The following is a 15,681-nucleotide window of genomic DNA, read 5'->3' as shown; positions in this document are numbered from 1 at the left end:
GGTTACATTTCACATTGCATGCACATTTACTATTGATCTTTGAATCTGTGCTAATCTCATACAAAGGCCAGTTGTTAAGTGTATTTTCTATATGAAAGAATGCCCAGATACTTTTTGTCTGCTTGTTTCTTTTGTTGTCATTGTTTTTATTTTTGTTAGAGACAAGGTTTTATTGTGTAGACCAGGTTAGCCTCGAACTCACAGAGTTCTGTCTCTCAAGTACTGGAATTGAAGGCACATGTCACCACTTCTGGCTTTGCTTTGTTAAGAGCCCTGATCCAAGTACAATGTGGGAAGTCAGAACAAATACTGGGTGGACATGGTGGCTCAACTTCGGAAGGTGAAGACAAATCTCTAAGGCAAACTGGTTGGTGAGACTAGCGAGAATGAATTCTGGGTTTCACTGACACCCTGACTCAGAGAATAAGGTGGAAGAGCAGTTGAGGAAGATTCCTTGCATCAGCCTCAGGCCTCCGCATACTTGTGCACACAAAAACATATGCACCTTCCTGCTCACAGCACATCACACACACACATCACACACACACACGCACACACGCCCAGAGCTCCATAGAGAGACGGCTCAATGATTAAGAACATGTGTTGCTATTGCAGAAGACTCAGGTTTGGTTACAGGTATCCACATGATGGCTCACAAATATCTGAGAATCCAGTTCCAGGGAATCTGATGTCCTCTTCTGACTTATGGATACTGGGTACACATGTAGTACACATACATGCATGCAGGCAAAACATCAGACAAATAAAATTAAACCTTAAAAAAAAAAAAGCCAGATGTAGAGGCACACGTCTCTGATCCCATTCCAGCGCTGCTGCTCACAGGCCACCAGCTTATAGTATACTGTATAGTATCAGCACTAAGAGAGATGTTGCTTTAACTTGGTGGAATAGGAGAGCCAACTCCTGAAAGTGGTCCTCTTACTGCTATCCCACAAAATAAACAAGCAGCAGTAAAAAGCTCTGTCCTGATGTAGCCTTAGGGTTGGTTGCTGTGCCACAGCATGACAGTTAAAGCTGCCTCCCTGGTAGGGGCTAGGTCATTCCCGTCGTGAGGAACTTGCCCTCTGCGAGAGCCATGGCACTCCGCTGTGACTCTTGGCTCCCTCTGAAGCTCCTGTGTGACATTACAAGAAAAGACTGGCTTTAAGTAAATCCTTTTGGAGGTTAGAATACAGGTGCTTTTCCCTTTGATTGTAAATAGCTCCTCCCCCAGTTTAGAATTGATTGTGCATATGTCCCTGTGTGCTTTGTGTGAGTACAGGGGTGTGCATGACACCTTGTTGGGGTACATGAGTGTGTCAGTGCATCACTGCTGCATCTGACAAGCTAGCTGGCCTTTGGGCATCTAGGGACTCTCCCATCTCCAGCTGCATCACACCATAATTATGTACACAATTGTGTATACTGGAATCCCAGACATGGGCTGCTCCATCTGCCATTACTTGGAGAATTCAGACTCTATCCAGTCTCATGCTTGCAGGGCACTTTACCTACCAAGCCATCTCCCCAGCCCACTTCAGAGGAATTTGGTTTTAATGTCACTAGCTAAATATTTAATTCTAGCACCTTGGGGCAGCTTTTTGCGTGTACTCGTTGTTATTCATGAAGCTCCTGTCCCTGGTCTCACACCTGTCTTTAAATGTTTCACCTCAGGAAGGACAAAGTGCAGGTCCCCCACCCTTGATACCAGGCCTAGGGCAGCAGGGAGCACAAGGCCGCATCCCTCCTCTGAACCCTGGACAAGGACCTGGCCCTAACAAAGGTAAATATGTGCTTGGCTGAGGAAGAGTTTGTGTTCTACCACTGTTGTGTTCATTTTACAGTAAGCAGCTTTGTTGGTAATTGATACAGTGGCACTGGAACAGCTGGGAAAACAGGGTCACAGTCTTTTGTTGTCATAGGTAATGCTTCCTTAGACAGCGATGCTAGCCAGAGAAGATGAGCCGGTAGTGAAATCACTGGGAAACCCTGGTGTTTTGCCTGTGGGATGCAGGTCCATGTGTCTGGCCTTCCAGAGAGCTGAATTGCCTCTGCTTTAGGCTCCTTGATAGGGTAGAGTATGCAGGCTGTTGATGCTGTTATCGTTAGCACTCCCTTTGCCCCATTGTACCATATTGGACTCTTTAACTGCATACATTGTTAGGCACCATTTGAAAAGAAGAAATCATGGATCTAATGTACATGGGAAGTAGAAAAAGACAAGATATCCTGAGTAAATTGGGCGCATGGGGACCATGGGAGAGGGTTGAAGGGGAGGAGAGAGGAAAGGAGGGAAGCAGAGAAAAAATGTAGAGCTCAATAAAAAAAGAAAGAAACCAGAAAAGAAAGCAATGTACTGATAATATGAAAAGCGAATATGAGGACTGTCAGCATTTAGGGGCATATGGCTATTTGGAAGTTACCAGAGGCTCTGGTTGATCTGGCATTGAGCCCTTGCTCCCAGGTGAGCAGCATTGGAGTAAAGGGTAAGGGCTAGCAGGAGAGTTAGCATGGAGGAACGTGCGTCGGGTGGTTATGAACAGAAGTGAGGTAGGAGTGGAATGGTCCCATTCAGTACCCCTAGGAAAGACAATACACAAGCACAGGGACACTGTGGGAACTGTACCTCACAGTGCTACAGACCTTTATTACTAACTGGCCAAACCCAAATACCATATGGTACGAGCTAAGTGTTTTTGCCCATCCTATTGGATTAAGAGAAGTCCTTGTCAGCATTTATAGCCCTGGGAGTTTAGACATTTAAAGCTCAGCTTTGGGCTGGGCAGTGGTGGTGCACACCTTTAATCCCAGCACTTGAGAGGCAGAGGTAGGCGGAACTCTGTGAGTTCGAGGCCAGCCTGACCTACAAAACGAGTTCCAGGGCAGCCAGGATACCCAGAGAAACCCTATCTCGAAAAACAAAACAAACAACTTTGAATTTCTATGAGCTATTAAAGGTAGGAAAGGGCAGGGATTTGGAGAGTTTTTATTTCCATTCCTTTTGCATAGAAGTGGTAGCAGTAAGATACAGAAGGATTTGTCAGGGAGAAAGAAGATGAAATTTCCTTAGAGGTTTGGGGGCCTTGGGAAGGGCATTTGTTCGCCACTAGGTACTTCCATTAGTGAATGAAAGTGCCTCTCTGCCACACCTGCATCTGTCTCCACTTGTTCCTGCACGTCTTGCTCGCCCCTCTCTCTCCCCTTCTCCCTTTCTCCTTCCTTCTCCCCACCTGCCCTGCTGCCTTCCCTCCCCCTCTTTCTCCTAGGGACCCGAGGGAGCAGGGAGAGACACGCACATGGCCTACCATCCTCTCCCGGAGTAGTTGCCACCACCACATCACCGTGTGTAGTGGTAGGTTTCTTTCCTTGGAAGAAAGTTGACAGGCTACTTTTAAACAGAGAGACGATGAGTATTTTGTAGGTTAATGAAGTCCAAGTGGAGCCTGTGTTAACAGCCTCTGGTCAGTTGTCAACCATGTGTGAAGTTCAGACAACCTGAAGGTGGAGAAGCAGTTGTCTTAGTTTGGGTTTCTGTTGCTGTGATAAACATCATGATGAAAAGCAGTTCGGGGAAGGAAGAGTTTCTTTTACTTTAAAGCTTACAAGTCCATACCAGGGACGTTAGGGAAGGAACTCAAGGCGTGAAGCTAGGGGCAGGAGCTGATGGAGAGGCCATTGAGGAGTGCTGCTCAATGGTTTGCCCTCCGTGGCTTGCTCAGCCTGCTTTCTCACACAGTGAAGGACCACCAGGTCAGGGATGACACCACCCACAGTGAACTGGGTTCTCTCATATCAGTCATCAGTCAAACACCACAGGTTTACCCACGGGCCAATCTAGTGGGAACACTTTCTCGATTGAGATTCCCTCTTTCAAAATGACTTTTAACTTGTATCAAATTGGCAGAAAACTTAGCCAGCACAGCTTCAAGAACAGTGAGTATTGAGTGCTTATCTGATAGGGGAGTGGATCTGGGATATTTGCAAACCGCCTGATTAAGGGACAGATGAGCTCAAGTTCAGAGACTTTTTCCTAACATCACATTTTTATGCTGAGTTTTCCATGTTCCAATCCATGCTTTGTGGAGAGAGGTTGAGACAGCTGGGGGAATGAAGAATGAAAGGGTGGGGGTTGGAGGCAGGGAACAGAGATGTTGACTGATACAGGAAAAGTTGTTCTTATCAACAAGAAACTGTAGCCTAAGGGCGTGGGCTGGGAAGTCGCGAGTGAAATTCCTGTCAGAAAAAACTGCTAATGATAAGCGTATTTGAGGCACATCATTCCCAGAAAGAGCAAAATAAGGTATAAATACAAACCCCAAAGTTGAAGGCCAGCAGGGCTCTTTTGTCCCCAAGCAGTTGTTAGAGGGGCCTGTGGTTCCAAGAGCCTTATGGAAGAATGTGTTAAGATTTCTGCAGTGTGGTGTGACATAAGCTGAACAGGCCAGGGCTAAAGCAGTGGCTAGTGGGTGGCAGCAGTGTAGACCTGGTGCCTGTGATGGCTTTGTGGTGTTTACATGAGCAGAAGTGAGTGAGTGTGTGTGTGTGTGTGTGTGTGTGTGTGTGTATAAAATTCTTAAGTTGGAGACAGGATCTCACTGTATATCCCTGGCTAGCCTGAAACTTACTCTGCAGACTAGGCTGGTTTCAAACTCAAAGAAATCTGTTGACCTTTGCCTCCCAAGTGCTAGGATTAAAGGTGTGTGTCTCTAACGCTGGCTGAGGAGAATTCTTGATACCACTGCCTCCTAGCTTTTAGCACAGCCTGACTTTTCTCTGTTGTGTCTCTTGAGTATCAAACCAGGGACCCTGCTGAAGTCACAGGAAGGACAGGGACAGGGGTAGGAAAGACCATTCTCGTGCCAAGAGTTCACTTAAGTTTTTAACATGTGGCCGAGAAGTGGACACTTCATAGAGATTAGTAAGTATCCCTAGGTCAAGTTACAAAACTGAGGGTTGTACCCCAAACCCCACGGTTTCCCCATTATATAATGCTTTGGGATGTTTCTCTTCTAAGTATATTTAGAACCCTGGAGGGAAAGCATTGGAGGGCAAAGCACATCCTAAAATTAGCAGGTCTTGTAGAGCTGGCCGTGGAAGCCATAGTAACCCACAGCTTTGTTTCTTGTAGGTGACTCTCGAGGCCCTCCCAACCATCACCTGGGCCCCATGTCAGAGAGGCGGCACGAGCAGAGCAGTGGCCCTGAGCACGGGCCGGAGAGGGGGCCTTTCCGGGGTGGCCAGGACTGCAGGGGTCCTCCTGACAGGCGTGGCTCTCACCCTGATTTCCCTGACGACTTCAGCAGACCAGATGACTTCCACCCTGACAAGCGCTTTGGCCACCGGTTAAGGGAATTTGAGGGGCGAGGAGGGCCCTTACCACAAGAAGAGAAGTGGAGGCGAGGGGGCCCCGGACCTCCCTTTCCACCTGATCACAGGGAATTTAGTGAGGGGGATGGCCGGGGTGCAGCTCGAGGCCCTCCAGGGGCATGGGAAGGCCGCAGACCTGGAGATGAACGCTTCTCCCGGGATCCTGACGACCCACGTTTTCGGGGGCGCAGAGAAGAAAGGTAGGGAAGTCTATTCCGTGGACTCTTTGCATTTCCCCTATCCTCACTACTAAGATGTTTTTCCTTTCTTAGGGGAAAGCACTACGATGATTTAGCCCTGTGTTCTGTTTGGTTAGCATTTAGACTTTCTTATTTTGTTTTATTTATTTATTTAGGTTTTTCGAGACAGGTTTTTCTCTGTGTAGCTTTGGAGCCTGTCCTGGAACTCAATATGTAGACAAGGCTGGCCTTGAATTCACAGAGATCCGTCTACCTTCTGAGTGCTTAGATTAAAGGCGTGTGACTCCATTCTCTGTCAGCATTTAGACTTTAAAGTTAGTTTTGTAGTTTTCTATTATCTTTGCACTGAGACCTTTGTCTTTTAAGTTGTTTTGATACAGTCTTACGCTGTAGTGCAGGCTGCCCCTGTATTCCTAGTCCTTGTCTTTGCCTCCTGAGAGGAGTGTGCTGACTTGTGAGTTATGTTAAAGAGATGGGAGACTCGTGATGCTCAGAGTGTCTTGGATCCATCTGTCTTATGGTGTCCAGGCTAATTAGATAATGAGACCTGAGCCAGATACTATAATTGAAAATAAAGGGCTTGTGGGGCTGTAGAGGTGGTTCAGTCGTTAAGAGCACACTGGCTGTTGTAGAGGGCCTGGTTTAATTCCCAGCACCCACATGGCAGCTCACTGCTGTCTGTAACTCCAGTTCTGGGGTACCTAATGCCGTCATGCAGGCAAAACATCAATTCACACAAATTAAGAGAAGGAAGGAAGGGAAGAGAAGAAAATAAGGGGCTTATAAAATAGACTAAGATTTTGTGAAATTGCTCAAAGGTCTTAACAAAGTCAGTTTGAAATAAACATCATTTTCCTATTAAACTTAGGTCGGGGCCGGGCGGTGGTGGCGCACGCCTTTAATCCCAGCACTTGGGAGGCAGAGGCAGGCGGATCTCTGTGAGTTCGAGACCAGCCTGGTCTACAAGAGCTAGTTCCAGGACAGGCTCCAAAACCACAGAGAAACCCTGTCTCGAAAAAGCAAAAAAATAAAATAAACTTAGGTCGGGCTTGAATTCTCAGCCCTGTGGATATAAAGAATAGAAGCAATGCAGAGGAAAGAAAACAAATTGGTATGATTTCAAATGATAGTGAGCATAACCAGCGACAGTTGTGATTAGTGTTTAAGAACTGACATCTGCATAATGTTCATGATTTCTTGAATCTCTGCGTTTTGTGCACATTTTGTTTTGTCTTTATTTATCCTTTTGTTCACCCATGACATATTTTCAGCTTAGACTCTTATGCCATCGCTCCTTTCTGTGCTTGCTGTTTCCTCCACCTGGAACAACACTCTGTACAAAGCTGTGGCTCACTCTGGTTAGAGCTTTCTCCTAAACAGCTCTGTCCCTCTTGCAGAACTTCTAGGGCAGTCCTTCCCTTTGAATCATATAGGCATCCCTTGGTGTATGACTGCAGTTTTAGAGACCCTTCCACATCAAAGTCCTTGAGCAGTTAGCTAGTTCCTTGTATAAAGTGCTGTAGGGTTTACACAGAACATATACAGTACCTCATACAATATGCATGTATGTATTTACTGTGTGTGTTATATATGTACATGTTTGTGTGGTGTGTGTGTGTGAGGTGTTGAATCAGATGTCTTTGTCAATCACTTGCCTCTGTTTTTTGAGATGGTCTACAAACTTAGCAGTTCAGCTAGGCTGGCTGACTGGTAAGTTCCTGGGATCTTCTTGTCAGTCTCCCTGAGCCGAGGTTGTAGCCACATCCTGCTGTGCCCTGCTTTTTACACGTGTGTTGGGCATCTGAACTCAGATCCTCATGTTTGTGTGGCAGTCACTTTACTGACTGAGCCATCTCCTGAAAGTCACTGTATTGTTTTGTGTGTTTGAGACTGTCTCACAATGTAGTCCAGGCTGGCCTGAAACTCACAGAGATCCACCAGCCTTGCCTTCCAACTGCTGGGATTAAAAGTGTGCATCACCATGCCTGGCTTTACTGTATTCTTTAGGAAATAATGACAATGAGCAAAAGTCTGTATAAAGTGTTTAGTACAGCACTCGAGAGGTGGCTCAGTAGGTAAAAGCACTTTACACACAACCTTTACATCCTGAGTTTAGATCCCCAGAGCTCATGTAAGTAAAAAGTCAGATGTGGTAAGTGTACATCTGTAATCCCAGCATTCCTATGACAAGATAGAAGGCAGAGACAGGAGACATTCCTGGAAGCTTGAGGACCAGCTAACCTGAAATGAGTAGAAGGGCAGAAATAACAAGAGAGACATTGCCTGAGTAAGATAGAAAATTATTCTTTGACCTACACACACACACACACACACACTGATGTGCACATGCCTGCTTCACATACCCACATACTTAAAGAAAAAAAAAAGGGTAAGTTCTTGCTTTGTAGCCTAGGCTGGCCCTAAATTAATAATTCTGGGATTACAGGCATGTGGTGCTGCGCCTAACTTCAAAACTTTAAAAAAAAAAAAAAAAGGCTATTACATTTCTTTATTCTGGGTGTGTGCTTGTGAGCACAGGTACTGGAAGCTAGAGAGGGTGCTGGATCCCATGGAGCTGGAGTTACAGGGTCTTGGGGGCTGCTTGATGTGGGTGCTGGCATTTGACTGAGGTTGCCAGGAAGAGCATTCACACTTGAGCACTGGGCCATCTCTTCAGCCCTATTGTTTCATCTTTGTGTATGTGTGCCTTCTGCCATGGTGTGCAAGTGGAGATGAGAGGGCTACTTGCGGAAGTCATTTTTCTGTGCCATGTGAGCCCTGGGACTAGTTCTCAGGCTTGGCAGCAAGTATCTTCACCTGCAAAAAACTTAAAAAAAGATTTGCGTATTTTATGTGTTTCTTGAATGCATGTGTATTGTGTGCATGCCCAGTGCCTATGGGGGACAGAAGAGGGTGTTGGATACCCCAGAACTGAGGTTATAATGGTTGTGAGCTGCCGTATACGCCGGGAAACAAGCCTGGGTCCTCTACAAGGCAGCAAGTCGTCTTACTCACTGCACTGTCTTTCCAGCTTTGGCTTCGAAGCTGGGTCTCATGTAGCCTAGGCTGGTCTCAGTCTTTCTGTTTAGCCAAAGTTAACCTTGAACTCATGTTCCTTTTTTTCCCCACCTCCCAAGTACAGAAATTACTGATGTGTTCCATCATGCATTGCTGTACTTATTTATTACTTATATTGCTTACAAACACAACAGTTTTCTGTTGTTTCCTTAGGACCTAGAGTGGTTGTGGTTAAACTCAGAGGAATCAGTTGATTAAAAGATGATTTTGCTTTCATTATTTATTTATTTATTTATCTTACTTTTTATTTATTTATTTAAAGATGGGGTTTCTCTGTTGTAGTTCTGGCTGTCCTGGAGCTTGCTCTGTTGACCAGACTGGCCTCGAACTCACAGAGATCCTCCTGCCTCTGCCTCCCGAGTAATGGGATTAAAGGCGTGCACCACCAGCTCCTAGTGTGGGGTGGGTAGCTGCACATTGTTCCGACTCTCCTTCCTAATCTCATCACCTTGCACTATCTTCATCTCATCATAAAACCCCGCTTACTTACCTTCAAGAGTATGGCACAGCTGTGTATCATACATGGTGTGCACCCTATATGCCACAGCATGTAGGAATCAGAACTTCAGTAAAGGGATTTAGGGGGTACAAGCAGTCTATACCAGTAGGTGTTTTCTAATAAAGGCAAAGAAGACTCCATTTGTCCCTGGGCCATTGGCACAGTGGATGCTTGGGCACAGGTGGGAAACGCTGTGTTTCAGGGACAGCATTCTTGTCAAGGCTGTCTTGGCCGCTCATGCCTCTTGTGCAGTTCTACTCTGACCCCAGTTTGCTGTGCTTACAGCAAAGATGCTTTGGTCATGTTGCCTGGGGACAAAGAAGGTACTTGAAAGGGAACCAGAGGGAAGAAAAATCACAAACTGGCCCCTGTGAAGAGACACCATGACCAAGGCAACTCTTAGGAAAGCACTTAAGTGGGGGCTTGCTCAATGTCTGAGGGCTAGTTCATGATCGTCATGGCGGGCAGCAGACAGGCATGGCTCCAGAGCAGTGGCTGAGAGCCTCATATCCTGGTCCACAGGCAGCAGGCAAAGACAGATAGATTGGACCTGGCATTGGCATTTGAAACCCGAAAGCCCACTCGCAGTGAAACGCCTTCTCTCAGTAACTGGAAACCAAACATTTCAGTGTGAGCCTATGGGGACCATTCTCATTGAGACCACCAGAGTGGAGAGTATGTGCTGGGGCAAATACAGAGTACTTGTCCCCAAACAAGTCAGCACCCTTTGTCCATCTGTGTATGGAAAAAAGATGTTTATCATAAAAGATATAGCTGAGTCAGGTGTAGTAAAAATAAATAATAATAATAAAAAAAAAACAACTGAACAACAGCAAAAAGTATCAGTTCTCATGTAATACACCGAAAGTACTTGGTATATTCCTATAAGCACGGGCCACCTCCTGCTAATTGTTGCCTTCTGTCTGCTTTGGACTGTAATGTTAGTACTGTAAGATGAAGCTTTAAAAAAAATATATCATGTTTTTCTTTCCATTCACATTGTATACTAAAGTCTCCTGTTCTCTCCATACTTAAATGTATTCCAGCCGGGCAGTGGTGGCGCACACCTTTAATCCCAGCACTCAGGGAGGCAGAAGCAGGTGGATCTCTATGAATTCGAGGCCAGTCTGGTCTGCAGAGTGAGTTCCAGGACAGCCAGAGATACACAGAGAAACCCTGTCTCAAAAAAAAAAAAGTAACGTATTCTGGAAGGTTAGACACTCTGTTTTTGTTTTCAGCTTTAGAAGAGGAGCCCCACCAAGACATGAAGGTCGTGCTCCCCCAAGAGGAAGGGACAACTTTCCTGGTCCTGATGACTTTGGTCCAGAAGAGGTTTTTGATGCTGCTGATGAAGCAGCCCGAGGCCGAGATCTCCGAGGGCGAGGCCGGGCCACCCCACGAGGTGAGCACTGAGAACTGCTGAATCTGAGGGCCAGCAGCCTGAGCACAGCGGGGCGGCCTGTGAGCACAGTCTGTTTGCTCCTCTGTGTAGGGGGATCCAGGAAGTGCCTACTCCCCACTCCTGACGAGTTCCCTCGCTTTGAAGGAGGACGGAAGCCAGACTCCTGGGATGGCAACCGAGAGCCTGGTAAGGAAGGAGACATGCTTGTGGTTTGCTAGTTCACAGAGTAGGGCCCATCTCCAGGTTCTGTCTGTATTTTTAGTTTGACTTCATGGAGGCCAATTGTCTTCCTGTCTGTCTGCTCCAGTGTTTTATCTCAACAGGTTTAATGCAGAAACAGGTGGGAAAATCTAGCTTTGTTTATTTATTTTTTTAAGTAAGATAGTGAAGGGATTTTGTTAAGTATAGAACAGTATACTCGGGTTAGGGAGGTGGCTCAGTAATCTATGTGCTCTGCAAGCATGAGGACCAGTTTGGGTCTTCAGTCTTTCTTGGCAGCAGCACCTGTAACTAACTCCACTGCTGCTTTAGGCCAGATGTAGTGGGGCAGTGGGCACACTTGGGAGACAGAGGCAAGTGAATCTCTCTGAGTTTGAAGCCAGCCTAGAACTACTACATAGTCAGTTATAGACCCTTTAGGGCTACACAGTACCCTGCTTTTGGGAGTTAAAAAAAAAAAAGAAATCAAGAACTAGAGACCTGAGGAAGATACTTTATATTTCCGCCTGGCTTCCAGACAGCACTTACACAAATAATACCATTCTTTCCACTAAATCGTCATCTATTTGGAAAATAAATGATAAAAGAATTAAGATTTTCTTAATTTATATCATAAAATTAAGTATTTTTGTTGTTATTTTTTAAGACAGAGATTCTCTATGTAGTCCTGGCTGTCATGGAACTCACTCTGTAGACCAGGCTGGCTCCGCCTGCCTCTTCCTCCCCAGTGCTGAGACTAAAGGCGTGTACTACCACGTCTGGCTGAGTAGATGTATTTTTGTTAGTGGACTTTTTGGAGTCCTCAGTAATTTTTTTTGTATGTGTATATATGTGAGCTATGCATGTGTATATGTGTGTGAGTGTATGTGTGTCTGTGTATGTTCACGTGTCTGGGTGTACATGTGTGTAGGTGGGCATGTTTGTGTTTGCTTGTGTATAGAAGCCAGATGCCAACTTTCCTTGGTAGCTGTTCATCTTAGCTCTTGAGGCAGGTATAGTGATATTTTGTTTATGCTTTAACAAATAAAGCTTGCCTGAAGATCAGAGTGCAGAGCTAAGCCACTAGAGGTCAGGGAGTGGTGGCACACATAGTTAATTCCAGGACTTGGGAGACAGGGGCAGAGGGATCTCTATTAGTTTAAGGCCACCTGAGGTCACATAAGATTGAATCTGTCCAAAAGAGAAACAGCTCCCACAAATGTGATCCCGGCACTTGGGATCCCACTAGGGAGGTGGAGACAGGAGTGATATGCCTGGGCAGAGAGAGGAATATAAGGGGGAGAAGACAGGGGCTCAGTGCAGTCTGAAGTTTGGTGGACATAGATGGAGTCTGGAGATGCAGTCTGAGGACAGGGTCGCCCTCCTTCGGTCTGAGCACTGGTAGAGGTAAAAGAACTCTCTAGTGGCTGGCACTCTGCTTCTCTGATCTTCAGCATTAACCCCTATATCTGACTCTGGGATTTTATTATTAATACCAATTAGAATTTGTGCTACAGACAGGGTTTCTCATTTAAGTCAGGAGCCTGCTGATTTGGCTAGTCAGCTCCTTGCCCTGGGACTTTATGCACATGTTGATTTTCTGTGGGTGCTGGTATCTGAGCTCTAGTCCCCATATTGGACAACAAGCACTTTTCCCACTGTGCCAGCTCTCTAGCCCCTTTCTCAATAATTTTAAAGATCGGAATGATAACCTGAGTCCTGCTTCCTCTTATTCCAGGAGGAGTCCTTTTTCACATCTCTGGTATGACTCAGCCTGGTCTGTTTAGACGTTCCTGTTCTCAGGTTGCTCTAAGTGGTATTGCTCCCCATTGCTTTGGGCCGCACTGATTTACTGAGGTGAGAGTGTCACATCCTTAAAAGCACGGACCTTTGGTTCTCATTTCAGGACCAGGTCATGAACATTTTCGTGATGCTTCCCGCCCTGACCATCCCCCTCATGACGGCCATTCACCAGCTAGCAGAGAACGCTCCTCTTCTCTCCAAGGCATGGACATGGCCTCCCTACCACCCCGGAAGCGCCCCTGGCATGATGGGTCAGGCTCTTCTGAACACAGAGAGCTGGAGGCCCAAGGAGGCCCCTCGGAGGACCGAGGAAGCAAAGGTAAGAGGTCTGCAGTCCCATCCTAGTCTGAGGGCTCTGTTGCAGATACCTGAGTCCCCAAGGCAGCCTCCACTCTACCTCAGAGCCTGGTATGGGCAGAGGATAGGCTGTTACACTTAGTGTGAGTGTAGTTTGTCTGCCACAGCTAGATGGAACTGCAGACTTGACTCACCAGAATTTCCAGAAGTTCCTTGTTGGGGGTTTCTGCTTAGCTGGTCCCCCTGGCTGTTGTATCCTCCACCAGTGGCTGTTTGGAGCCCTCAAGGTGATCTTCTCAGGGAAGGTAGAGTTATCCTCCTCCAGGTTCTATACCTTGCTTTTAGGCCTGGGCCCAGGAGGAGCATCAGTGGCACTTTAACTAGGAGTAGCAGCCAGTGACTGCGACTACAGATCTGGCTTTAGGGTTGGGCTGGACCCTGGCCTGTGTGTCATGCTTTGGGAAGGAAGCTGCTGGATGCCCCACCTTGTTCACTTGCCTTTTATGTAGCCTTTCCAGAATGACTTGTGACTATCCAGTCCATCTCTTGTTCTAGTTAAATGCGGTACTGTTCAGTATACTATGGTCCTAGATTATTCATGGGTAGTCAGGATGCCTGGCCAAGGACATGTGGCTAGCATGATAGCTACATACTAGATGACAACTCCACTCAGGCAACCATAGGTTGAGCTACCATGCTTTGCATAATAAGAAGCCTAGCTTGGCTAGGCGGTGGTATTGCACGCCTTTAATCCCAGCACTTGGGAGGCAGAGGCAGGTGGATCTCTGTGAGTTTGAGGCCAGCATAGTCTACAGAGCGAGTTCCAGGACAGGCTCCAAAATTACACAGAGAACATAGAGAAACCATGTCTCAAAAAATCAAAAAAGGAAAAAAAGGGGGGGGGGGAGCCAAGCTTATTGCTTGGTAAGTTCCTCTACTGTCTTCATCTCCATTCGATTAACTTCCACTTAAACATTTCAGACAAAATAGTTGGGAGTTGGTAGTGTTGGAAGAACATGCTCCAGGAGATGATGAACCAATCACACCATCTCAGGAGAAAAAGTTCTATTTTCTGGGAATTAAACACAGGATGTTGGCACATGGTAGGCAAAACACTGTACCACTGAGCTCAAGAAAAAAATTAAAAATTGTATTTTTTTTTGATAAACACAATATATTTAGGTCTCCCCATCCCAGACCCAACCCCCTCATGGCCTCTTTCCAACCTAGCGCTGCTTCTTTTTGTCTGTGTAACTCTGAGTTGGGTTAGCACTGTGCATATGTACATGGATGGGGCATCCCCGGAGCACGAGCAGCCTGTCCTGGGCACACCACTCAAGAGCTTTCTCTCCCCAAGTAGCTTTGCTCACATTTTTAATTGTATTTGCTTTGTATGTTTGATGTGGGTGCCATGTGCACATGTGGACAGTTTGCCAGACTTGATCCTCTCCTATCCTGTCCTGGGCACAGAACTTGGATAGTTTAGTACCAGGTGCCTGTACCTGCCAAGCCACCTCACTGGCCGAAGAAAGGTTTTTTTTTTTTTAAGATTGTTTTACTTACAGCTAACAGTTTGCAAATCCTGAAACCAAAAACAAGTCAGTAGATCTCAGAATGCTATTTTATTTTTGTTCTTTGAGAATATTTCCCAATACTAAACAGGTGAAAGGGAGCCAAAGGGCCACATGCCATGGGACGTGTACACAGACCCTGACTGGAGCCCTTGTTGCTACCATCTGCAGCAGCCTATATATCTTAGTTGCTTCTAACATTAGTGTGTGCTTTTGGAACCTTCCTTAAATTACTTTGGTAGCCCAGGAGAGCAGAACATGATCCACCTTGAGGCAGGTTTCCTGGGAATCCTTAGTGTTCGGCTGGCTTCCGGCCTTTTGCCCAGTGGATGGCCTCCATAGATCATCCTGAGGCCAGGGTGGAAATGAAGTCAGGAAGGGACAGAGGAACCCAGTCTTCTGAAAGACACTGTCATCAGGGAGTGAAAGCAGTACAGGAATTATCGAGAAGTAACCACTAAGATACGGAATGTCATGTCTTGAATCATGTTTTGTTTTAGGCCGAGCAGGCCCAGGACCTTCCCAGAGAGTTCCAAAATCCGGGCGTTCCAGCTCTTTGGATGGAGACCATCATGATGGATACCACAGAGATGAGCCTTTTGGTGGCCCTCCAGGCAGCAGTTCATCTTCTCGAGCGGGCCGGAGTGGCAGTAACTGGGGTAGAGGGAGTAACATGAACTCTGGCCCTCCAAGGCGAGGCACTTCAAGGGGTGGTGGGAGGGGACGGTAGAAGTAGGGGCTGAGTAGCCCTGGGCCTCTCTGGATAGTATTTAAGAAGTTCTTATGGACTTACCAAGTGAAGAGAAAAGAAGCCTTTACCACTGTAGCCCTGAGCTCTTCTTCTGGGGCAGCTGAGTTCTAGGATCCCAATGAGGTTTCCACAATGAAGAGACTGCTGCCACTACCTAGGGTAGTTGGCCCTGTTTTGTCTTGTCCACCCTTGTTGCCCTAACTCTGCCATGTTGTTTGTGAAGATAAAAGCTGGAATCCCCCCTTTTTTTTATGTCGTAAGAAATGGAGCACCTCCACAAAGTTGAGTTCATGTTCAATTGGAAATTTATTTCTATATGTACAGTTTGTCAGAGGAAAAAAAAACCTTGTTTTGTATGAATACAGAATGTGATTTACTCAAGAATTAACAGAAACAACCGGTTGTGCAGTGCTTGCCTTAAGGAACTCGAGTTTCTCCTGCATCTGACCTGCTGGGTGCAGTTCCTGCTGTTACTGGCAGCAGACGAAGTCCATGTCAACTCTGCTTCTCCAATA

At 46.3% G+C, this 15,681-nt stretch overlaps 1 protein-coding gene across 1 annotated transcript in view; it reads left to right on the top strand.

The window, feature by feature from the left end:
- Positions 1-15,460, top strand: part of Wdr33 (WD repeat domain 33) — a 108,359-nt gene extending 92,899 nt beyond the window's left edge. Inside the window, exons 17-22 of the mRNA XM_057789209.1 lie at positions 1,675-1,783; positions 5,129-5,567; positions 10,383-10,546; positions 10,637-10,732; positions 12,651-12,866; positions 14,916-15,460. Of these exons, the coding sequence (XP_057645192.1) occupies positions 1,675-1,783; positions 5,129-5,567; positions 10,383-10,546; positions 10,637-10,732; positions 12,651-12,866; positions 14,916-15,145 (1,254 nt within the window). The 3' untranslated portion in view covers positions 15,146-15,460. The remainder of the gene's footprint in view (positions 1-1,674; positions 1,784-5,128; positions 5,568-10,382; positions 10,547-10,636; positions 10,733-12,650; positions 12,867-14,915) is intronic.
- Positions 15,461-15,681: the final 221 nt, after the last annotated feature.

This window comes from Chionomys nivalis, chromosome 14, assembly GCF_950005125.1.
Source record: "Chionomys nivalis chromosome 14, mChiNiv1.1, whole genome shotgun sequence".
NCBI classification, from domain to species: Eukaryota; Metazoa; Chordata; class Mammalia; order Rodentia; family Cricetidae; genus Chionomys; species Chionomys nivalis.
Note: the sequence above shows the minus strand (reverse complement) of the source record. Positions and strands in the feature narration are given on the sequence as shown.